Source organism: Ambystoma mexicanum, chromosome 1p (genome assembly GCF_040938575.1).
Source record: "Ambystoma mexicanum isolate Mex_15411 chromosome 1p, UKY_AmexF1_1, whole genome shotgun sequence".
Taxonomy (NCBI): Eukaryota; Metazoa; Chordata; class Amphibia; order Caudata; family Ambystomatidae; genus Ambystoma; species Ambystoma mexicanum.
Genome location: NC_090921.1, coordinates 1,071,906,708 through 1,071,932,709, shown reverse-complemented (window position 1 = coordinate 1,071,932,709; position 26,002 = coordinate 1,071,906,708). Strand labels below are relative to the sequence as shown.

General features: G+C 45.2%; 1 protein-coding gene across 2 annotated transcripts in view; it reads left to right on the top strand.

The window, feature by feature from the left end:
* Positions 1–26,002, top strand: part of PEAR1 (platelet endothelial aggregation receptor 1) — a 390,559-nt gene that overhangs the window by 180,759 nt on the left and 183,798 nt on the right. For both annotated transcript variants that reach the window (XM_069604561.1, XM_069604559.1), the window contains exons 3-4: positions 18,608–18,712; positions 21,392–21,492. In XM_069604561.1, coding sequence (XP_069460662.1) covers positions 18,608–18,712; positions 21,392–21,492 — 206 coding nt within the window. The remainder of the gene's footprint in view (positions 1–18,607; positions 18,713–21,391; positions 21,493–26,002) is intronic.

Here is a 26,002-nt window from a genome sequence, read left to right as displayed (position 1 = left end):
CCCTGACACCCCTGGATGTAGGCTTTTCTGACATATTAAAGCAATGGTCATATCTTGAATCAACCATCGGGAACAATGTGGGTCATTTTGATGGACCCGTAAATTGCACGGAGAGTATTGCTTGCATTAAAACCTATACTTAAGCAATCCTCTCCATGCAATAATGATTGTTGACATGTTTGCACATACATCTTGTTTCCATGCATGTTTACACCAGGCCATGTAAATAATTGAAAATATCACACGCCATGTACTTGCTTGTGGAAAGCATTTACGTGTATTCCTATGGAATCTGCCTGCTTTTAACAGGTGAAAACAGCATGCGGATTCCATAGGAATCCAAAGCATCACCTTATGCATCAAAATCAGATGTCGGCAGAGATGCTGTCCTATTTTTCTGACAGAGTGGATGCCGACGGAGGACTTCTTCATTCCAATACATGCCCCTACTAGGTCACACAAATGCACCGAAATCGCACAGTGCATAAAAAACACTTTACACAAAAATGTCCCCCAATTTGTTTTAAACAGCTTAGGGACCAGTCCCTTATAGAGGCAAGATTAACTCTGAATGTGTACTTTGCGCATATAGGCCCTATTCATGGAATTCTTTGCCCGGTGCAAAGGGGGTTTTCACTGATGAAAAGTGACTTTGCACTGCCAACACACATGCTGATTCATAGAACAGTGCAAAGTGTCTTTTTGCCGTGCAAAGTCACTTTGCACTGTAAAAATACACTTTGCACTGCTCCACCATAATTCACGGAGCAGTGCAAAGTGTATGTTTGCCTTGCAAAGTGACTTTGCACGGCAAAAAGACACTTTGCACTGTTCCATGAATCAGCATGTGTGTTGGCAGTGCAAAGTCACTTTGCACGAGTGAAAAGCCACTTTGCACTGGGCAAAAAAATACATGAATCGGGCCCACAGAGTGCAACCCTCCGTCCAGCGCACAAAGTCCCATGGTTCACAAAGACGACCTGCTGTAGGGGAGCCGGTTGTGAACATAGTGTTGGCAGCTTGAGTCTCCCTGCGAATGTTAATAAGGGGCTTCTAACATAGCAAGCCCCTTTCGCCACGTGGGCACCGGATCTGTACCCTAGGGGACACGCATGAAATGGCCTGATCTTTGGAATGCCTATTTTACATTTCCAACACTAAATAATGGGGGACGAAAGATAAAACTATTCAGGATCCCGTGTTGCGCGAGATCCTTTCGGGTGAAATCTTGTGAGCCAATTATGCACTGAAGTTACACCTGTCTGTTTTGCCCCTTACTCGTGCCTGCATGGTCAGGCCAGGTTTACGGTAATGCAGGAAAAGACATGTGGACGCCATCTGCAAAACGGTGACTTGCTTTACGATTCCAGGGATTTCGCAGCAGGGATCAACGGGGAAGTCCCACAGGGACATGTGACTGTCTGGAGCTTCATTTGGCAATAACGTTTTTTTTTTTCATTTTTGTTCCTTGGCCACATCCTCTTTTCCCAGAGGGCCCTCTGCACCATCTGAGGGTCATGCCTACAAAATGAAGCTCCCTCGGCCTACAACACATTGATGATGTTTGGGCAATAACGGATAGACTAAAACCCACTCATTTCACTGAAGATCCCTGTCCCGTGAAAGTTTGTGCACGTTTCTATGCAGATATCCCACTTGATGCTGCTTCACAGATTCCTTGAAAATTGAGCATGTACGCCCTCTATTAAAAAAAGCAAATCTCGATGCTGATCCCTTGGCTAATTACAGATCAGTTTCATCTCTCCAATTTCTAGAAAATACTGTCTCTGTACAATTAAATGAACAGATGAGTACTCAAGATGTATGAACTGCGTCTCAGTCAGGATTTCGAGACGGGTACAGCACAGAAACCGCAACACTGCAGATTTTAGATGATGGGGGTTCCTGCGTGTTGCTTTTATTAGATTTAACGGCAGCATTTGATACCATTAATCATGAGATTCTTCATGATACGCTGAAACAAAGAATGGGTACAAGGGGGCAGCAAGGAATTGGATTGATTCCTTTTTAAAAAACTGACATCAAATAATTATAATTAATCTCGATCGCGAACCCCTGGTCTTATCCCCTTTGGAGGACCACAGGGATCGATTTTATCACCGATTCTTTTTAATCTTTACATGCAGCCACTGGGGGGCATCATAGCCAAGCATAATTTTTGCAGAGACCAATACCCAGATGACACTCAACTCTACTTGAAATTATCTACCAGTGGAGATTTAATGAGATTGGGCGAGTGCTTGCAGAAAATTGAGGGATGGATGGCTTTGCATTTCTGAAAATTGAATACTTCAAAAACTGATTTTTTCTAATTTTCTCATATGAAGCCGGATCCCTCGTTTATAAAGCAGTTTCAGGATGCAAAGATCTTGGGTGCCCCTTCCCAGTTTGCCATAACAGCAAAATCACTAGGTTTTACTCTGGATACCCACCTCTGCATTGCAGTATTACAAAACGGTGTTACAAATGTCTTATTCAAAAAGTGAATTTAAGGATGGAATAAAGAATTGTTGGCTAAAATCCAGAATTCAAAACTGAATCAAAGATTTTATTCTAAGGGCCACACAATGTTCTGGGTGTATGACTTTACGAAATTGTCAATTGTTCTGGATATTAAAATTATGCAGTAAAACCTATGTTATCTGACACCAATAGAGGAACCCGCGTTGGTGGATAACCAAATATGCTGGATAAAAGAATGTCTGTATTTCAGAAGCGAGAGAAGAGGAAAACAGTAGGAAAATAATGGATAACAGAGCTTCCTGGCCTTCTCCTCTGTTACTCAACACAATGCAGAATTTCAGTTATCTGTCATCAAAACTCTGTAATCCAGCATTTTATTCCTGGGAATGGTATCATACTGGCAATAGCAGGTGCCGGTTAATAGAGTGTTACGGTTAATGGAGTGTTGTAGACAACAGCGCGTTCACTGTAATATTCGGGGCAGGGCTACCAATAGTCCAGCAGTGATCCCCAGACCCTACACAAGGCTTCATTTGATTCTTTAACGGTTGTATTTAAGGGGTGTGGCTGCGCAGGCAGCATGCTCCCAATATGGTCACTCCGCACAAGTGGACATTACATTTATTTGATATTTTTCCCTCTCTCTTGTGGGCTGCCCGTAATGGAATCTTAAACCAAATCATAGTTCTGCAGCACTTTTCTTCTCCATTATTGCACTTTACAAATGAAGAAACGATGCTTTAATCTTGCAATGTGCACAACAAATGACGCTGCCCTCATGCATATCCCACCCCCCTGAAAAAATGTTATATCTTTTGCTTCCCACATTTTACTGTTGGGGGTTACGCCATTCTTCTGACGTCATTCACCTTTCATACTCCTCTCATGTATTGTTTATAAACTCTTAAATCTTAGATGGTTAATATGTGTAAATATGCACAGCAGGTCAGTGGAAGAGTGTTGTAAAGTCGTCAGTGATTTAAGTGGGTCTAAAAGGTAAGAGTAGAGCAAAAGGGCCCTTGATTGTGTGGAATGTGATGGTTTGAGAGCTGGTCATTTCGTGCTACTCGGAGCGAAGAGTGGTGATGGTATTGGCAAGAGTTATGAGTCACCCCAGCTGTGCAGAGAGGGATCATTCGGTGCATTGCTTTTATTGTCTTCTTGCAGAGAAGAAAGTGGACTTTCTCAGTGGGTTTTGTGGGAGGGTGGGAGAGTGAAAGAATTCACGTTTCGATATTGAGAAAACAATTCTCTACATTCAATTTGGAGGGAGGCGTGGTCCAGAGTTGATACCCCCATGGGGAAGAACGTTTTATGAGATTCAAAATCAAGTTCCTAGAGAAAAATACCTTCTGACTATTGCGTTTCTGATCTGGCAAGGACCGGGGCAAAGTTTCATTTATTTACTGCATCCAGGATAGGTTTGCAAGAAACAGATGTCTAAGGCACATGGCTCCCTGCCATCAGTGCTTATATTGTGCATGTGTTTGCCAGTGCCCAGCCCCAGAACATATTTTTGGGGGGCACCAGCACTTTTTTTGTAATTTGGGGTGGGGGAACCTGGGGTACTCATAACTATGCTGCAGCTACCTGGGGCCCCAAGTCAATGAGCACAGCAGCAGGCAAATCACTAATTGAAAAACTATCTTTATTGATGTGTGCTGTTAATGGTGGCCTGGTAAGGTGAGGCATGTCGGAAATACAGACCAAACTAGTGCTTTAGTTTATTTCAGGGTAGTCCAACTCTGGGCCTCGAAGGCCAGGATCCTGACAGGTTTTCAGGATATCCCTCACTAATATTCATGAGGAAAAATGTGGGTACATCTAGAATCATTGTATGCAAATTTATCTCATGAATATTAATGAGGGAAATCCTGCAAACCTGACACGAATCCGGCCCTCGAGACCTAGAGTTGGACAACCCTGGTTTATTTGGAAAGGCCACGTGCTTCCCGGGGCAGACGGGGGAAAAACAATATTGATGGATGAGATTCGAGTAGACTCAGAGTCCCTGCCCTCTGCTGGCCAACCCACTACGCAGGTCCTCCTATCAGGAGGCAAAGCATAATGCCAAAACTTGAGAGGCAGAAAAAGCACACGTGCTGCACACTACAGCAGAACATCATCTTCATTTTTGGCTTCACTATGGGAAGGCCATGCCACTCGCCATCAGCAGTCCTAGCTGCGCGTGCTTCTTCTGGCATTCTCGTGCTGCTTTGAGCCCATGTGACTTCTTGCTGCCTCAATGAAGCTGTGACTTATCTGAAACACATGCTGTCGGGATAGGTCAGTAAGTAAACATCAAAAACCCAGCTTTGAATAAAAGTTCACATTAGAACTCGAGAAACGTTTTCGTTTAAATTGCCTTCTATGCAAAGCACAGCTTGTCGCAATCCCCTCCATTTATTTATTTAGACATTTGTTAAGCGCACCGACCCCGGGGCATCTGGGCGCTGGTTACATGGAGACTTGGTTACAGGCAAGGAGGTGCATTGGGTACATTGGTTACATTAGATGCATTCATTACAATTGGGGGTTTCAGGAGATAGTAAAATAAATGGTGCATACAGGGATATATATGCTCCGGATCTGTGTTGAGACGGCGGTGCTAAATTTAGAAATTATGTGATGAATTAAGTTAAATTTGAAGGTCCTGTGAGAAAACCCAGGTTTCGAGGCCTTTGTGAAAAGACCAGAAGGAGTTGTCAGATCGCAAGGCTAGAGGCAGAGCATTCCAAGGTTTGGGAGCAATCACCGGGAATCTGCTTCCCCCTGCTTTCTGACGCCTATATCTGGGGATGACCAGTTAGTGAGAATCGCTGTTTTGGGGAGGTCTGGCTGATTGGGCCTTAAAAATGTTCCTGGACAAGTAGGTAGGTGTGGTGTTAGAGACACATTTGTAGGTCAATGCTGTTGTTTTGAACGTGATACATTCTCGGACGGGGAGCCAGTCTGTGTTATGTCTTGCTGACGAGATGTGGTCTTTTTTGGAGATGTTTAGAGCTGCTCTTAAGGCGTTGTTTTGGATGATCTGCAGTTTTTTTTTTATATTGCGAGTATTGGTGCCTGCAAAGAGGGAGTTGCAGTAATCAATCCTGGATAGTATGCAGGCTCTAGCAAAAGTAATACAGCGGGTAGGCTCTAGCGAAAATAATGCAGCTGTCGGCAGACAGGAAAGGTCTGCAAGCATTGATTAGTTTTGCAATGTATGCTGCTGCTGAAGCGATAGAGTTTACCTGTCTGGTTCGAGATTGTTCGAGAGTGGAGTCTAAATAAAATCCCAAAGGTCTTTACCTCTTTTGCGACAATAATGGAGTTTCCGTCGATGTCAAAGGTTTTGTAGGAGTTGTTGAGTGTATTTAGCCAAGATTGTGTGCCAATGAGGAGTAGTTCGATTTTATTTGTCATTAAGGCATAGGCCGTGTTGTGCCATCCAAGCGTGGATGGTTTGGTGTAGTTTTCTGAGTTCATTGGAGTCAGTTTTTTAGTTTCCGGATATAGGTAGGAAGATTTGGGTGTCGTCAGCATAGTTAGTATACGTGACGCCCAGGGCATCAAGGAGGTCAAAGAGGGGTTTGGTGAAAATGTTATACAAGGTTGGTGAGGCACATGAGCCCTGGGGCACTCCGCAGGTGACTGGTGAAGGTGGGGCTGCTGATTAGGTGGAAACCACTCTCATGGTGCAGTTGGAGAAGAAGACTTCAATCCAGGCAATGGCTTTGGCCAAGAAGTGGGCAGCTGAGGAGAGGTGTTGGCAAAGAATCTTATGATCGACCAAATCAAAGGCTGCTGAGAGGTTGAGGAGGAGGAGGATGGCCAAGTTGCCATTGTATTTGATTTCATCCATTTGGATTTTTTAATCCAGGAGGATAGATTCTGTTTCGTGATCGGGGCGGAACCCCAACTGGCGAATGGTGAGGAGTTTGTGGGTTTCGAGATGGTTTTGAATTTGCAGATAAGCTGCTCTGTTGAGTATTTTGAGGAGGAAGGGTACAATCATGATGGGACGGAAGGTGGGTATGTTGGCATCCAGTGTGGGCTTCTTGAGGACGGGGAGTACCCAGGCTTCTTTTATGGGACTTTGCCAGAGGAGAAGGAGATGTTGATTGGTGTCATAATGAAGAGGGCAAGCTCTTCTGTCCAATCCTTTATGAGGGTGGCCGGGCAGATGTCTCCTTGGCATTTTGATGGTTTCAGCCCTTTGATGATCTTGGTGGTTTCGGTAGTGGGAGTTTTTTCTTTTTAACAATAATTTTGGTTTGGGGTTGGGCGATTTTGTCAAGGAGTACATTTTGGATGTTCTTACACCAGCTGAGATCTTTGGTGCCATTATCCGGAGGGGAAGCTTGTATTTCGAGCTTGCGTAAGATAGCAAAGAGCTCTCTTGTGCAAGAGCTGACTTCTTCTATTCTCCTGTTCTAAGTGGTGCTTTTGGTTTGCAGAATGGCTATTTTGTATTTTTTGGAGAGGGCTGTGAAGTGCTATTTATTCTCGTTGGACGGTGTTCTTATCCAGGTATTCTCTGCTGCTCTTTTACAGGAGTGTAGGGTTTTGACGTTGGGGGTATACCAAAAGTTAAGGTGGGCACTTGGTTTGCGCTTGCATAAGCTCAGCTGTGCTACTTTGTTGATGGCTTTGCAGAGGTTTTACCATGGTGGTGGGGTCTGTGTTTGTGAGTGTGTGCGCTGTTAGCAGGAGAAGTATGGGGAGTATGTTGGCATGCAGATATGTTCCGTGAGTTTCTTGAGAAGGAGGCCAGAGCTGGTTGAATTGAGACCTCTGAGCGAGGTCTCTCAGTAATGTTGAAGGTGATGACATTATGGTCTTACCAGGGGCAAGGAGCGTTGGCTAGAATGGTGGTGTTACAGTTCAGATTTGCTATCCAATCTAAAGTGCGGCCTTTGTTATGGGTGAGGCTTGAAGTCAGGTGTGTGAAGCCTAGGGATTCAATGGCGTTGGCTGGTGCACGAGCATGGGACTCAGATGTATCATTGAAACCTACGTTGATATGTCCCAAGAAGATGATTTTGGAGGTGGGCTTGGTGTTGGTGGAGAAGAGATGGGCAATGTCTTCCTCGAAGGAAAGCAGAGGGTCTGGGGGCATGTGAGTTAAGTGAATTGTGAGGGTGGCTGTGGCAGACAAGGCTATTTTAATTGAAAGTATTCTCCCTGAGCTGATGGATTGGTTTGGCATTTCTCTAACAGGAAGGGTTGTTTTAACAATGAAGGCTACTCCTCCTCCTTTGGTTATTAGTCTGTCTTTACTGAGGATAGAATAATCATCTGCAATGGCTAGAGAGAAGGAGGGGCCATGTTTCTGTGATTGCTAAAAGGTTTAATTTGTTGGCAGTGATGAGGACAAAAATGTCAAGTGCATGGGCAGGGAGGGTTCTGGCATTGATAAGTGCTCTTGTGAGGAGTGTTGTGGTGTTCGCTTTCATGTCGGGAGTGGGGACCACCTTACTGGGTGTGTGTTTTAGGCTAGTATTGGAGGCGGGTTTGAGGGAGGTAGTTGCGGAGGCTCTGGTTATGGTGGCCATGTGTGGGAAGAGTTTGGCAAGGATGTTATTGGTTTGGGAAGTTGTAATGGAGGAATAATGATGTTGGTCAGTGGCAGAGTCCTGCATGAGGCTATTGGGTTCAGGGGCCAGTGTTGTCTTACCGTTGTTCTTGAGGTACATGGTGGGGGAGATTATTAGGTGGTCGATTGAAGCTGGGGGTGGGGGCCCTAGGGTTAAGGTGGGCATTCCTCCAGATGAGTGGAGGGGTAGTTGCTAATAGGTGTTGTCTGCCTGTGAATAAGCAAGTCTTCTATTTCGCTGGTCGAGTGTAAAAGGTTGACTATGGCTCGGGGTCTGTATGTGTTTCGTGTCTTGTGGGCTGGTGGTGTGGTTGAGTGCCTTGGGTAGGCGGGTTGAAGGTGGGATATTGAGTGAGTTGGGGAGGTTGTTTGACATTTCTAAGGTAAGTGTGTGTTTGATGTAGTTAGAGATGGCATCCAATGAATGGTTGAAGAGGTAGATGGATTGCTTCAGTGTGCCCAAAGCTTTGAGTGGGCAGGCTGAGGTGATGCAGGGACTGGTGAGTGGGCCAGAAGTGGAGTTGGAGGGCAACATGGCGAGGTGTGTCACAGGTGAAACCTTCTTATGGAGTTGTATTAGTTTGCCTGGGTCTGGTAGTGGTGTGCTTAGTGTTGTGAGTGGGGCACACATAGGCGCAAGGGTTAAGGCTGGGTGGGTGGGGGTGTGATGACCTGTGTATATCCGTGGACGAGGTTAGGGCTTCTGATTTTTGAGGCCAGGTGTGCAGGTCAGTGCAGGTAAGTGCAGTTTGTGTGGGCAAAACAAGTTCAACTGAGATGAGCACCACTAAGGGCAGTAGAAAGGTTCATTCTTAGAATCGATTGGCAACAGGTATGTGACAGTCAGTTAGCTGAGCACCACAGTAATCAATTAATGTCACTTTGTAGGGCACGGCAAAATCAAAATGCAAAGCACATCTAAAATCAATTTTAAAAGTTCAGCCAATGTCGCTTTGTAAGGCAGGCAAAATCAAAATGCAAAGCACATCTAAAATCAATTTTAAAAACTCAAATGATTTTGCTTTGTAAGGCAGGCAAAATCAAAATGCTAAATACGTCTAAAATCAATTATAAAAGCTCAATTAATGTCACTTTGTAGGGCAGGCTAAATAAAAATGCAAAGCATATCTAAAATCCATTATAAAAGCTCAAATGTGTTGCTTTGTAAGGCAGGCAAAATCTGAGTGCAAAACATATCTAAAAGCAAAGATGAAAACACATTTGTGAACAGTTTTGATTTGCAGGGCACATCAAACTCAGTTTGTAAAACATAGGTAATAGCACTTAGTAGTGATGCAGCAGGAGGAACTCGTGCAAGCACACGAGGTTCGACTTTGTGTAGGTTGCACACAGCATCAGTGGGCATGAGCTTGGGGCAGTCTGAGTATGTGGATCTAGATCGTGTAGTGGTGGTGGGATGAGAGGCAGTGGCTTAACAATGAAGGATGCATCTGCCTCAGTTTATGGTGCAAAATGGTAATTGTCTAACAGCACTACTGCTCAAAGCTCATCCACTCTTCGACAGGCTCAGACAGGAGCCTTTAGTGAGGGCCTTGTGCGGAGGGCCAGCTTCTAGCCTGCTGGCTAGTTTATTGGTTGTAATAAAGATATCCAATCAGGGATGCCGCACCAGAGGATGAAGTGTAACATGCACTCCGGTGCCTGTTGGTGCAGTACAGGTGGCGGCCATATTGCGGAGGGTGGCAAAGACAAAGGAATGCCGCAGCAGTGGGCAAAGTGGGTCGGGTGACCAGGCGCACACGATGTTGAGGCATACAAAAATAAAGTGAAAGCTCAGCTGTGCACGCAAGCAGTTCACCCATTCACTGAGTGCTCACTCAGAGAAAACCTTCACAGCACTGAACACATTGCTGTTAGCAGATTGTTCCCGCAGTGGAACTGCCGTGGATCATTCTAATAAAATAAATGCACACAGCCCGAATTTCGTAAGTGACACCTTAATCTGCCCTGCCTTTCCAGCTGACAGAACTATGCAGTCTGGGATTTGTAGTTTCTTTGTTCATGCCAGCATAAAAAGTGCTGTTGGCTACAAGCTAGTGCTGGCTGAAGGTGTGCCACAAATGATGTGTAACCATTTTTTAAACCGTGCAAAACTACTATTACATTGTCTAGTGGGGCTAATCGTGTAGAACAACCAAGTTGATCTCCATTCACCAGATCATCTGCCCCAAATAACTTGCAGATTTTGTGGCAACAACTTAATGTGTTTCCATGATACGAGGAACTGTCACTGACTGATGTTCCTCAAAGTGATAAATCACATCTGGGCCTGTCCTTAAGGGCAATCGGGAGGCTGAGTTCCCGACAGGGAGTTGCCCTAGAATGCTAGTAGGAATAGGGCAAAAACGTTTATGATTTAGGCCTAATGTGACATGTGGCTTTCTAGACCTTTTCGTCATTCAAAGTACCAATCTGACTCTATCCCAGCCATTCCGGCGCATCTGGAAGTCTGGGGTTTTCCAAACCAGGATGTGCTCAATCTAACCACTTTCGGACTAACAAGGTACTTGAATGGAAGTCATCTTTGCACCCCACCACCAAAAGCTGTTGTCATTTAATCTAGGCCACTGTTTCCGGTTGCTACTATCGCCATACGTTGACTCCTATGAACGATTACTCTGACCCTTTCCAGAAAATGTGTGCTCCAATCTTTAATATAGAGAGATCACATTTTTCTAAAATGAGCAAAGCACATTGTCCGCAATTAGATCCGATCCCACATTTGGAGCAGACTTGGTCCGACTTATTGTTTCTTACAGCACAAGGAACACCGGTTATTGCACTTGCCTAATTATGAAATGTCTTCATTGCTGCCAATCCAACATGGTTTAAGAAAATACGGGCATGATGCTTTGATAAGTAATACTCTCCCTGATAAGCATTGTAACTTTGCTTATTTGTCTAATCTGTACTCTATTGAAAACGTGTTACTGGGGATCCACATTCACGATCATTTTCGATTTCCCCTCTTCTCAACCCCAAATCAAATGTCAAATTCTTACCTTTCAATTTTGCAAAACATACTCCAGTTAGGAGACATACGCAAATTGCAAAACTGTTAACATTAATGTCTTCTTATCGGGATGGGTAAGTGGACGGATTATAATTAAACAAAACACCTCATTACGACCCTGGCGCTAAGGGGTTAACGGCGCCGTAAAAGGCTGTGGCGCCGTTAACCACTTAGCGCCTTACAATGAGGTCCCTTTGCGGGACCCGACCTGAACGGCTGGTAGGGACCCGCAAAGGGACCTTGGTGCTAATTACGGTACCGCAATTTGCGGTACCGTAATTGCCGCCTTCCCCATTCCCATTGAGCCCTATGGGGCAAAAAGGGGAATGGGGAAGGGCCATGGGGAAATGGGGAAATACTTGCATATGGTCTTTGCCCTTTTGTAATAGCTTGGCAGGCGAAGAACGGTGGTCTGCAGGGTTGCCCAGAGCATTGCCAGTGGTTAAGATTAAGTCTAAACCTTCCAGCCATCACCTCTTTGTTTTTGCTATGTCACCCTGAGTGGGACGGGTATGCCCAGACGTGGGTCCCGTGCCTGCTGGGCCTAGAGACCCAGGCTACTCCTCACTGATGAGCCCCAACAAGGGCGAAACATGTTTGGGGATGCTTGTGGTCTCGTGCAGAAGGGATGTGGCCTAGCAGTTCCGGCTGGACTGCCCCTCTTGGGGTGGGGCCAAGCCTGATTTGCATATGGTCTTTCCCTTCTGTAATGGCTTGGCAGGCGAAGAACGGTGGTCTGGAGGGTTGCCCAGAGCATTGCCAGTGGTTAAGATTAAGTCTAAACCTTCCAGCCATCACCTCTTTGTTTTTGAAATACTGCCCCGCCAACCTTGGAATGGGGCGGTATTTCCCCATTTCCCCATGGCGGACTTGTAACAACACCGGCACCAACCATGGTGCTAATAGCGCCATGGTGTAGTGCCGGTGTTGTAATGAGGGCCCCTGTCTCATCCATGTGCACCGACATTTATTTGTACAGAATAGGAAAGCCCTTGATCGGATATATTTTTAACATGCACAACCGTAGTCTTAAAAGTGTGAAGATTATAACCGGGTGTTTTATTTAAACAGTAAACACAGCACCGTAAAATAATGCAGACCTCACATGTAGTAGATGCCAACAAAGTAAGGCGACTATATGCAGTGCCGAGGGCCAGTAGTGATGGAAACCTACACGCAGGCTATAACAACTAAGTCATGTGCCCTAAAATCAAATCCAAGTGAAAGTAAACAAAGGTACAGCACTACAAAAACACACACAACTAGGTGCATAGAAGTGCAGCACGCATCGCCTAGGCACATTCTGTTAAAGTGCAGTATTAGGTGTCACTGCTTTAATGGCATTTGTCCACTGTAAAGGTTTTACAATTATGGAGGAGGTGCTGTGTAATTGAGAAAAAGTTCTCTCCATGGAGAGACAAGAAAAAGGAACACATATTGACAAAGCCGACAGTTTTGGCTTTTGGGTACGTTTGGGCTAGACATTAGCCGGGCAATGCCATAATGGTACTACCTGGGCATAAGATGGCAAAAGCTGGCAAAACGTGTAAGTACCTGGGACCTGGGCATAGGATGGCAAATAGGCTAGCTGATACTTGCAAGTCAAAAAGGTCGGCTTTGCCAATGCTTGTTTTTATGAGGAATTCAGTGAAAGGAACTGATGTGAGGACATATGTATTGCTTGTAAATCAAGTGGCTAAAGGCACACTTGGTTACAACATTTTCATTACATCAGGAACTCATTTACAGCTGCAATTAAGACGTGTACGCTCCGAAGACTAATACTGCATGCCCTATACAACACATACCTAGATGTTACTCACATCAGAGTGATCTCAGTGATCAAAGGCGTGTTTTGGATGGTGCAGGGCTATAGGGTTTAGCATGGTAACATCTGAGTGCCATAAACATCTTTTTCACTTAGCTTGGCCACCGCATTGTGTATTATTTGGAAACATCTTTGTGCTGTTTGACCACTATAGTGGTAAATGGTGCTGTGTCACATAACATGTATACAGTCACTCTAAACCATTCAATAGTTCTAGTGCCCCTTGTGTCAATATTTGTGTGCACATTGAACTTTCCCCACATTCATTCTCCCATTAGAGTTCTGACTGTCAGAGGTTATCCTGTGAATGTGGTCTTGGTATGAACAGAGCTGTTGGTGGCCTTATTCTGCATTGGCATTGTGCAGGCGCAGCAAGGATAATGGGCAGCACACATGGTGGAATTGGGTACCGCCAGACATGAAACTGGGTGGCACTCGTGCTGATAGTGGGTGGACAATTCACAATCAACATTTTCAGCCCCAGTACTTATTTCTTTTTTACACATGAAGCACTGCCTGTGATAGGTTCCTGGAAGACATGTCCGTTCCTCAGGGGGGTTTCAAGGCCTGCACACGAGCTTGAAGCACCCACACACAGAACGACCTCAGAAATGGCACCTTCCACGTGACAGAGCATGCTAACGCATGGGCCGGCATGTGAGTGCCTTCGTTTGCAGGCACCACACATAACATTGGGTTGAGAAGCTAAGGAGGATCGCCATTGGAGGCTGAGGATGGGGGCACAACACATCACCAAAACAAGGCGGCTTCCTGCCCGAGGCCACTCACGCCCAATTCACAGAGAGGGTATTTGTTAACTGGAGCTACAGATAAGCTTTGAAGTCAAACCATCACAGCTCACAAGATTAAGGCGAGCCTGGACAGCTCGGGCCCAGAAGACAGGAAGCAAAATAAACTGATCAGGGACTGGCGTGTGTGATAGGATGAACAGTATACAAACGAAAAACTCTCTCTCCCACCAAAGTGGGAAGAGATCACAGTCAACTAGATATGGACTGTCTGAAGAAAAATATATTCCTAAAGAAGTCAATAAATACTGTAAATGGATACATAAAATTGGCACACAGCCAAAAGACAGAGAAGGAGCGCTAGCACAGCACATCACACAATAAAGTAGGGGCAGTAATGGGGCTCGCCACCACATTGATGTCTTTTTTTGCACACTCTAAGGGCCTCATTACACGAAAGGCGGTAAGGGTTAACGGTCACTGGTAAGGGTACTGGTGACCGTTAACCCTTACCGCCTTACTGCGAGGTTCCTTTGCGGGACCCGACCTTAACGGCTGGTGTAGACCAGCCGTTAAAGTTGGGACCCGCAAAGGGACCTTGGTGCTAATTTCGGTACCGCAATTTGAGGTACCGTACTTAGCGTCTTCCCCATTCCCATTATGCTCTATGGGGCAAAAATGGGAATGGGAAAGGGCCATGGAGAAAGGGGGAATTACCGCCCCGCCAACCTTGGAACGGGGTGGTAATTCCCCTTTCCTCCATGGTGGTACCGGTATGGTACCGGCGGCAACCATGGTGCTAATAGCACCATGGTTTACCGCCTACCGTGTAATGAGGCCCTAAATCTCTTTACAGAGGCTGACGTCCCATTCAAAAATGCCTTATAAGATTCTTATAAGTAGCTTACGAGAGCTTATGAGACACCATTAGGATGGGAACAGTAAAAACAATTGTATAAGAACTTATATGACACCGAAATGCGTATTGAATTCTTAAAAATTCCTGTGCGTTTGATGCAGGAGTCATTCAAGATATTATAATCATGTGCTGTTTATAAAGTGCTTTCACCAAAGTACTTTACATGCCCCCAACTGAAGTCGGTTCCCATTTATCAACCTCGGAAGGATGAAAGGCCCAGTTAGCTTTGCCAGGATTCGACCTGCCAATGCAGATCACACACAGATCACAGCAGGGAGCGCTCAACCCGCTGAGCCATCTTACCGGCTAAATCCCTGATATGATTCTTATAAGAAAATCAAAAAGTCATTTGTGTACAGGCTTTGTAAATAATGTTTGTTTTCTGATAAGTGGCCTGCTGTCACAACTACAGCCACTGTGTGAAGGGTTAATGCTGTGGCAAGCTAAGTGGTTATGTGAGCAACACAATGTTTCCAGTACATTGCACAACATACAGCTATAGCAGTATCAAATTGAGGAATTTGTTCATTCTAAAATCTAAGGGGAACGTGTTCCTATTGCCATGATCTATGTGTTTTTTATGTGTTTGCGTGTCATGTCAGCGCTCTGAAGCCTTTGAGTGAGTGGCGCTACACAAAAAACACATAGAAAGAATTTGGTCTGCGTACTTTATATAACACATGGCAGCCTGCAATACCCGTGTACAAGCCTGGAAATAATGTTCTTATAGCAGGCTAGTTGCAGCCTCACTACTGACCTGTAATAAGAGAATGACATCACTTCTGCTCTGTAATCAGTTATTACAGTTGGGTTGTGATGTCGCAATGGCACAGAGCAGAATTCCAGCTTTCCCTGCGGCACTTCATTAAAGCTGTGACAAGCTTTTCAGATTCCTTTCTTGAAAAAACAAAAAAAAAAGCTTTCTTTAACACTCCACCCTACAGCCATTAATTGATCATTAAATGTTTATGGTATTATATGTATCTTGTGTAGTACCGAAGTTAAACACGTGAGAACAGGAAGTGATCTTCATGTTATTATTTATTTTAAAGCACAAAACGCTTTTAGATGCAATTTTTTAAACTGCTGAAAACGTTTTTCTGCAGCACATTAGGAGCTTCATATTGTACTATTTTGTATCCAAACAGATTCTAAATTGATTGTGTGTCGGCGGCTGGAAGATCTCTCCACGTTAGATTAAGCAAGAGGTCATGTATGTAAGGGGATGACAGTGTGTGGCCATGTATTACAAGTCACGTTGGTAGGGGGTATTTTATTCCATATATAAATATTCTGGGGCATGCCATTGAGGTGGTTGGTGGGTGGCTACATTTAAGTTGTCAATTATCACCCACGTACAATATTATAATGCATTTTCGTATTGCCAAAGCACCAAGATTAAAAGTCTACACTGACCAAGTTTTAATGGTTTCATCACTGCGATGGTACTCACTGAAAATCAAGAACAATGTCTTTGTGGAGACGGGTTGTACGTGTGTCTGACATTGAAGCGTGTGGGGGCAGGGCAGTGTTATGATAATAAGTTTTTACAACGCCAGACCTTTTTCGAAGAGTTTATTGGTAGAAACGTTTCGGCCCAAAAACTCATCGAAAAATGTAGGGGCCCGGTGGGTAAGGGGACATGAGGGGTAGTGAGTGTAGGGACTAGGGACTAGATAACAGGGTAAGGGGGATTGTGGGGGGAACCCCCAAATATTTTTTTTTAATTTAGATGACTTTTTTTAGTCAGAACATTTACAGCAAAACAACTCTGCGAAAGAAACCCTGGCAATCTAAGAGCATAGAGCCATTGCAATGCGGTCAGGCGTGATGGACAGGGTAGCGTGATGCAGCTCCCTTACATCGCATACACCTGATCAGGACACCGGTACCTATCTCTTAAATAATAGAAACAGAAGATTTATTTAGCCTGACATTACTTTATTTACCCCCATCCTGGATGTGAGTCCCCAATTACCAGGATGCAAAGCTGTGATCACACTATTTTTGCTTGACAAAGCCCTTTAAAACCATACACACATTAGCACATAGGTTGCAGAGGCAGGACACCAAGTATGGGTGTTGTGGGGCTGAGGAGGCAGGTCTCCACGTACGCGTGTTGTGGGGTTGGGGTGGCAGGACACCAGGCATGGGTTTTGTGGAGTTGTGGCGTGGGCGGCTCCAGGTATGGGGGTTGTGGGGTTGGGGTGCCCCAACACCATGTCTGGGTTTTGTGTTGAGTAGTTGGGGAGGCAGGACGCCATGTGGGCAGGGTTCCTTTATCGACTCTGCTCATGTTTGGCTCCTAGAGTCGAGCCGGCCCCCCTGATTCAACTATGGTTCGGTTCTCCTGTGAATTATTTGGCTCCCCCACCTCAATTCTGTGGCCTCAACTGCTGGACAGATTCTAAGGCAGTCCCTAGAATGGACCCACCAACAAAACATGTACAACCCTTGCCCTGGGAAGGACTTGAGATAAGGGGGCTTTTCCAACAGATTATTTGTGATCCTGAAACCTCTCTGACGCGAATACTAGTTGCCACACAATAAATATGCTTTCTCTATTGAGGATTACACCCCCAAACGATGTCTGTGGACTGTGCACATGCCCGTGGCACACGGCAGTTCATTATCCCACCGCCCCTGCAATATGTGTGCAGCCGTGGGCACATGCCCTGCAGGGGGGCTCTACATTCCAGGTCTGTAGCCAACCCAGGTGCAGCGCTGACCCGCATCACAAGGCAGGCGGGCTGAGACAATAAAGACACACATGTCCACATGAGCCTTTTCACGGGAGGCGTCTGCCACAGTGCCATGTGTCCCTCCTCACTCTGGGGTCACTAGTCAATAACGTTTTCAGAGGTGCCACCAGGCTGGTGTCCACTCTTCTTCAAGCCACAACTGAACAATAGTCGATTAAGCTTTATCCAAATCTGTCCACACGATAATCTACTTCCCTCTGCAGCCTGAAAAAATATATACCCCCACCTAGGCATAAAAGAAGTCCATACGTGGAAGTTTTTCCTTATTTTATTTATTTAGTTTCTTGCAACGCTCTAATGCATGCTAGGGCCACTTCTAGAAAGATACCACATAACAGGTGCAATTGTCGGATGCATGTTGGACTCCCCATGGGGCATCTCGGCACTGATAACAGCTGTTCGTTGTCACCCAATTCAACGGTACTCATGTTATTAGCAGGCCGAGTGGACCTGCTGAGATTCAAAACCCGTGCAAAATTCTCTTACTCGCGTACTTCCACCCACAATCCGAATGTATGGCCACGAGGGTAAACACAGATCCCTGCGGTGGATGCTTGAGTCCACTCAGCCACAAGCCCGGCTTCTTGGCTCGGGTGAAACCTGGATATGTGTCAAACCTGATCCAGGCTCCTCAAAGACATTCTGGGGATGGGGTGAGCCCCAGGGAGATGCAGCAGGTTCTCCAGTGCCTCCGCTAGCTCACCGAAAGTGGTGAGAGATGGATGTCTGGCAGCGCCTTCAAACACTATGATGCTGATCCGAGTGAGGGGGGCCAGTGAAGAGTCGCCCCTTGCTCAGATTGAGTTTGGTGTAAATTGAGCTGATGGGAGTCTGAGAGCTGCCACTCAGGGGTACTTGTTAGGTTGTGTTTTGATATGTGAGATTTGGATGTGGGCATGATGTCTTTCTGGGAATGATATTGAAATGTGAGAACGGGAAGACAGGGAGTCGGAAGCCATCTTGTTTGTCAGCCATGTTGCCATTGTATCTCTAAAGCCGAGAGATAGCTCAGGGGCACGTGTTTGTCTTGCAAGCAAGACAACACAGGTTTGTGACCGAGAGCTAAACAGGTTGGATCCCGGTCCCTCGCTTAGCGACCAGTCTCCGGTATTAAGCGCGCAATAAAAGATTCATTAATGAACTAAAGTATGTTGTTCGTTATCTATGTTTCCATTCAATATCGAAAGCGTGTAGTTTGCTGGACCCAAAGCACTGTCTTAATGCATGTCTCACTTTCTTCTCCTTCGCAGCTTCACCACGGCTATGAAAGAGTCCTATGCACACCCATTCAGCCAGGTGTCCTCTGAATCTTGTGATGAGACCTGGAACTACTTTAAAACATGCACCCAGCACAAGTGAGTAAGGGCTGGGCATACAACTGAAGGCTCAATGGAGCAAAGCTGATTGGCCAGGCAGGCTACCATGGCAAGTCTTGCGGTCTCACTGCCAATGTTAATAGTGATTAGTCCAGGCAGTGATATTGCCCTGTGACCCTGGGGTAATTCCACAGAGGATTAAAAAACCTTGCTTTTCAATCAAGACTCCCAGTAAGTCAACCATTGAGTCAATCTTAAAAAAACCTTTCCCTAACTTAGGACAACAAACTAGAGCTTGTAAAAATATTTGCAATTCTATGTAATGAATGCTATGAACTCCAGGTGTGTTTCTCCCGCATAAGATGAATCATATGTCTGTAACCAAACTTTTAAGCTCTAGCGCCTAGATACCTCTGGGTTAGGTGCACTTTATAAATGTTCAAAAAAATAAATAAATATTCTATATTTGGCAGGCATATGTTTTCCAAAGCACAAGAAGAAACTGGGGAGCTTCCTCAGTGTTTGCACGAGCAACAGTGGGTGGCAATCCCTAGGTTGGAACTTGTGCAGTAGACCGTGTGAGGTCTCATGCGGTCCTTGCTAGTGTCAGAGTGAAAGGGCTGGCCCATTCCCTTGGAGCTCATACACGTGCCAAAGACATGTTTCATGAAGTGTGTTCTGATGAAGGAAAGAGTGGAAACTCTCGTGCCGCCTGGGCTATACTTAGAGCGAGAGGGGAGGACTCTACAGACTGGACCAGTGCTGAAAACCTGGAGGAGCTGCACAGTCTATACTAGTGTAGATGGCACCTATACCTTTGCCAGCCATGCCAGAGACCTCTTGCATTGTGTACTGGTGTAAGACTGGGGAAGGTGAGATTTCAGTGTCAGTGGTAATGGGAAAATGATGTCTTGAGCAGTCTGTTAGTAGAGAGGGGGAGCTGCCTTGTGGCTGACGATGGTGTAAGACATCAAGATGAGTGTTCCAATTGGCTCAGGAGTAAGATATGAGACATTCACTTTCAGTCTTTGCTATATGGTGTAAAACAGTGGAAAGGAAAGTATCAGTTGTCCTAGTGATGGACAGTGGAATTTAGCTAGCAGTCTGTGCTATCACAAGATAGGAGGGGGGATCTTGTAGTAGGGCCTAGAGTAAGACAGATGAAGGTCACATTTAGTGTGTGCTAGCGTAGTATGAGAGAGGAAGAGGAGGTACTCTACAGCATGCGCTCGTGTTAGTAAGGAGCGCCTGTGTAAGGCTGGTGTAAGTAGATCTATGGCAGACCAGGTGAAGGTGTCCTTCTCCAGCACAAAAGGATATCCTTTACAGACCTGTGCTGATGTAAAACATAGGAGGCTTGTTGAGATCTCTGAAAGGTTGTGAATCATGGCAGCAGGTCTCCTAAAGTGTATGCGCTGGTTGTGTAGTCAACCGCAGTCTGTTATCGAGGAAGAGAAAAGGAGAGGGGTCTCTTTGTGTGTATAATGTTATATTAGAGAGGAATGAGTCTCTCACTCTGCACTAGTGGAAGATAGAGGTGCTCTCTTGCTACACTTTAGACTGGTGTAGGATGGCATGGTCTCGTGGTCTATGCTTGTGTAGTTTGGAAGGTTCTCTTGAACTCTATTGTAGGGTGGGATGTTCTTTGCTGTCTCTACTAGAGCAGGATGGAATGGTCCCTTGTAGTTTATGGTCATGGAGAATGGTCTCTTACATCCTATAGCATTAATTAGCACATGGAAATTGGTATTGACTTCCTCTCAGCCAATCAGAATGTTCGGAGTGCAGTCAATAACTACTAGTATTGACTGCATTCTGAACATTCTGCCTTCAAAAGCAAGCAGGAAAGCAATAAAGCAATGTGCAAGCAGGATGTCTTTGAACAAGACACTTCCTCTCTTAAGAGAACCATTTTTTTCACCACAACATCCTATTTAGCACACTAGCGAGAAAGCTAGAATTTGCGAAAATGTTTTCACTCTCTCATAGAGAAACGATTTACTTTTACACGACCCCTGATGCATGCTCATGTTAAACCCTCTCCGGTTAAACCAAGTTTGCAATTGAAAAGCTCAACAAATAAAGTCAAGCTTGTCATTTAAATACTACGAAATAAAACCGCATTTAATTTACTAAGCCAGCTTGTTGATTTATTTCTCACGATTAAACGATACAAAAATGTTTTTTACTTATCACCAAAGCTCCAAAACATGTATTGCTACTGCCTTTATATGCTAACAGCCTTGTAGACCTCGTGAGGGGTAATAATCACTGGGCATAATGACTCTTCCCCAGTGTATGGCCCTCGGCTTTGCCCTGGGCCATAACTTGGTGGTGGATCTTTATCCCGCAATAATGATCCCTCCCTCGGTCTAGGAGGCTATAATAAATGAGGGGGTCTCTTGCAGCCTATGGTGCTGGTAGATATGATTGTCTCTTACACTCTGCACTAGTGTAGGATGGAACGGTCTCCTGCACTCTATGCTTCTGAGACATGAGATGTTTCCTTGCAACCTTTACTAGTGGAAAACAGACACGATTCTTTCAATCTTGTGTGCGTCGTGAGAACCTCATACGCTGGGGTTCACTGCTGTAGGCATGTGTGGGACTCTTGAAATGCTCTTGAAGTAATTACGCTGCTGTTATTTGTAACATAAGTCAGTCGTGCTTAGGCTCATACAGCGTGCCTGTTTCCCACGCTATCATTTTCCTCCTCAGGATCGTCTATAAAACGGCTTACCGTCAGGCGGTGAAGCTCGACTACCGCAAGCGGTTCCGCTGCTGCCAAGGCTACTACGAGAGCATAGACACTTGCGTCCGTAAGTCTGTCCTGCAAACACACAGCGTTTTTTGGGTTGAACTTTGCTTTGCATAAATAACATCTGTATCAACATCTGCTTTCATTCGATTGATCTGCCAAGAACTGTTTTTCAATTCTTTTGTTCTTATTTATGCTGACTGGACGTACATTTTGGAACATGCACATCCATACGATCTCCTCTACCTAAGCAGACAATTCAACTATCATATATTTTATGGATATATTACTCCACAAGGCAGTGTACCTCCAGGTAACGCGCGTATCTCGGCAACATTCATGTCTACTTGTGATGGTTCTTCCATCAAAGGAGAACAGATTATTAGTTTTGGCTAATAGGTGGCGCTTGAGCACCACATTTAAGCCAAAACGATTGCATTGGAGTACAGCTAGGAGGGAGATTACATGCGAGGAGGGACCCACAGTTTGTGCGTGTTTAGTTATTTACCCATCCCTTCACTGCCCGTAGCTATGGTAATTCCTATGGCTACTCCCACCCACTACCTCCCCTCCCTGGCTGAAGCATATCCTCTTGGGATCTCTTTGAGCGAGCTCCATAAAGCAGTTACCTCAAACTTTGCTCTGCCAGTGTTATTTCTAATCAGTCTGCCACGAGTTAAAGGTTTCAATGCAGCTGTAAATGTTTTAAGCAAGTGTGGCTCTACCCACTTGATTCGTATCTATTCCTTGCACTGATGCCCTGTTAAAAACAAGCACTGACCAAGCCAACCACTTTGGCGTGTGTATAGGTATTTGGTAGGCCTTTACCAGGCACTGCTATTATATGTTCAGTCAATCACACTATTTTACAGCTGTTGCCATCTGATCGCCTGGTAGATCCATTTTTTAAATTTTATTTATTGTGCATTGGTTCAATAATACAATCCTTTAGCACTAAAAGAATATATGTACAATACAAAACAAAAAAGAATTTTAAAAAAACATACTAAATACATTTCATGGTATCATAAAATTACAATATTATTAATAGCGTGTTAACACTAATGTATATTATAGTAAAACTACAGCCAAGTTAATTAAAATGATAAACTCTCATAATAAGAATCCATCAAAGTGAAGCGATCAATTCAAAAGCAACTTTCCAAAGATGGCAGGCAGAGGCCGATATCACAATTGATTCTGCCCCGAGTATGTTACTCCAGAATTGTTCAGTTGTGATCAAATCAATATTAGGTACATAACTATATGACTTCCATTTGGGGCAATTAGTGAGCAGATGACGTGTCGTTTCAGTGGTCAAATTGCAAAGACGACACGCCCGCCCCTCTCGAGGTTCATTCGACCATCGGCCTACATGCCCTATTGATGGTAATATGTTAAATCGTAAGTGTGTGAGAAAACATTGAAGTTAACGAGAGCATAACTTGGTCAAATAAGATCTCGGAGAATTGATTTAAACCCCTGTGTGCTGAATGTAACATATCATTTATTTTTCGCTAACAGGTCAAGATTTGATATCATATAAAAAAAATCTAGTTTTCTTCTTTAAAATTTCTAAAAAATGAGGATCTTGAATCGCTTCCTCAAAAACAATTTCCTTATTCAGAAAATGATTAAGAGCGCTGGAGTATAATTCAGACAAAAAAGTATTAGAAAGCTTCTGGGAATAATGTATTGTCCAGAACCCTATTAATGACTTAGTTCCGGGGGGTGGGGGGGTGATCATTTTATGGAAGAGGCTACAATGTTATTGGAGTCGTAATGAGCAAACGGCGGGCACACCCAGTGCACACCAGAGGGCCTCAAATGGGACTGAGGCTGGAACTCCCAAAATCGATCGTCGCAGAATCTTACCTTCGAGTTTGCCCACCCAGGCTAATTTGGATTCAGGTAAGGTTGCCAGGCCATAAAGGATCCCCGGTATTATGCTCCTCTCATAAATCAATATAAAGCCCTCAACGTTATAGCCCCCTTTTTTTGCATACATTTCTTAAAAAAAAAGCCCTTACTTAAGTATTTTGGCGGATATAATCAATGTAGAAGTTGGCCTAGGGGGATGCTCCATTTGGAAAACCTAAATATATGTATGAGTCCACTCTTCATAAAAGGGTTACATTTAGCTGCCAATGAAACTTGTTCACTTTGGAATCCGAAGAAAAGAACGAAAGAAAAAACAAAAGGGAGAAAACGCCAAAAATGGCAGAAACAAATGTATTCTGAAAATGTTCAAGGGGAGCAGGAATTGAGGGGGTTTCCCCATCTCCATGATCGACATTCCGGCCCTTGGTGTTTGCAGGGGTGTCTGTCCCCCACTTCCATAAAAAGGAAAGCGGGGGACAAAAAAACTAAAATAAAATTGAAAAAAATTAAAGGACCCTTCCATGTGCGTGAAGGGAATTGGCGTCATAGGGGGATTGCTGAGGCAGCGGCACACTTTGCTTTGTGCCCACAGAAGGTAGGTAAGGGGATTGCGGGGGCGGGTGGTCCAAAATGTCCGTGGGAGACCAAACTGAAAGTTATTTTCAAAAAAATAATGACGTTTTTTTCTCCCTAAATCATTTCAGATTGGAATATCTCTCGGTACTCCGTTCACTTTACGTGGGTCACCGGAAGCCAATTGGGGGGGTCATTACAACCCAGGCGTTAAGGGGTTAACGGCGCCGTAAAAGGTTGCGGCGCCATTAACCCCTTAACGCCTTACTACGAGGTCCCTTTGCGGCTCCCGACCTTAACGGCTGGTCTGGACCAGCCGTTAAGGTAGCGACCCGCAAAGGGACCTTGAAGCTAGTTACGGTACCGCAATTTGCGGTACCGTAATTAACGCCTTCCCCATTCCCATTGAGCCCGATGGGGCAAAAATGGGAATGGGGAAGGGCCAATGGTAAATGGGGAATTACCGCCCCGCCAACCTTGGAATGGGGTGGTAATTCCCCATTTCACCATGGCGGAATCGGTAAGTTACCGGCGTTAACCATGGCGCTAACAGCGCCATTGGTTAACGCCGGTCTCGCAATGAGGGCCATTATTTTTGTTTTTGCAGCGTTCACCTGTAAATGGTTTCAAGTTGCATACAAAGACAATGCATCTATTGAATGTTGCAGCCCAATGGGGGTCAGGTGCACGAGAACCATATCGTCAGTGTATCTCAGCCAGTGAACTGGGGTACCAGCAATGCGCGAGGGGAAAGGTTAATAGCAGGGTCCATATCGGCCACATACAGGTTATAAAACAGGGGGGCCAACACACACTCCAATGTTAACCGGTATTTCTCTTGACACTGGCCCCTCCTGGTCGGTGTGCACCGCAACTATTGTGTCTGAATACAAGGCAGAGATAAAAAATAATAAAGTAGAGTCTATTCCCCATATCTTTAGTTTCCTCCAAAGAAGGGACGGGACACTGGGCCTCATTACGACCCAGGCGGTAAGTTACCGCCTGGGTCGTACCTTTACCACCATGGCGTAAACTATGTTTACGCCATGGTGGTTGGCGGACTTACCGCCCCATTCCGAGGTTGGCGGGGCGGTAAGTCCCCAATCCCCATTTACCCTTCCCCATTCCCATTTTTGCCCCATAGGGCATAATGGGAGTGGGGAAGGCGTTAATTACGCCACCGTAAATTACGGTGGCGTAATTAACAACATGGTCCCTTAGCGCCATGGATTTTAACACCTGCTAAAAGCAGGTGTTAAATCCGCCATGGCGCTAAGGGACCTCGGAATCAGGCGGTAAGGGTCGGCGCTGTTTACGCCGCCGTAAACCCCTTACCGCCTGGGTCCTAATGAGGCCCACTGTGTCAAAGGCCCTTTGTAAAGGCAAGAAAAGAAAAATCAAGTTTAGCATTGGCTTTACTCCATTTTGGCAGCACCTGGCAACTGCCTATCCCAAAAGCCCCCATTGAGATTCTGCAAGTATTTACTTGAAGCAACCAAAAACGAAAACAAACAAAGGACATGTGATGGAGTGGTGTGCTATTTTAAATCACTGCAGGCTCAGCTGAAGAACTGTTGGAGCCCGTTTCAGCACAATGATTTTTCCCCCTCGCTCTTGCTTCCTTGCCTAGAGTAGGAAACAGTCTGAGGCACCTATGGGGTGCATACATCTTAATGAAGACAAACAAATACAGCCAATATCTGCCACTTATCCCGAGAGGGCCAGCAAGCAGGGAACTGAAACACTAATTGCACACTGAAAAGCTATACTCCCTTATTTGTCAGCAAGTGGCTGATGTGGAGGGACAGGTGTTAAAAGGCAAAAAGGCTATAACACTTCTGTATACCCAAGTGACGGCCGTAAGGGTGCCAGCAAAAGCAGCTTGTAAGGCGAGCACTGAAAAGCGCACATGTAAAGCCCCAGAACGAAAGCGATATAGAAAGGAATATATTGCTGCGTTATAAGACTGCTGACTGGCAACATGGGGACAGTTGCCCGGGTGCCCACCTGAGGCTTGCGTACCCTTTGAACTGCAAAGACTGAAAGGCCATGACGCCGTCCATGAATCACAGCCCTGGGGAGTTGTTAGCCTGTACCTGCCAAAACTAGCAAGGGCT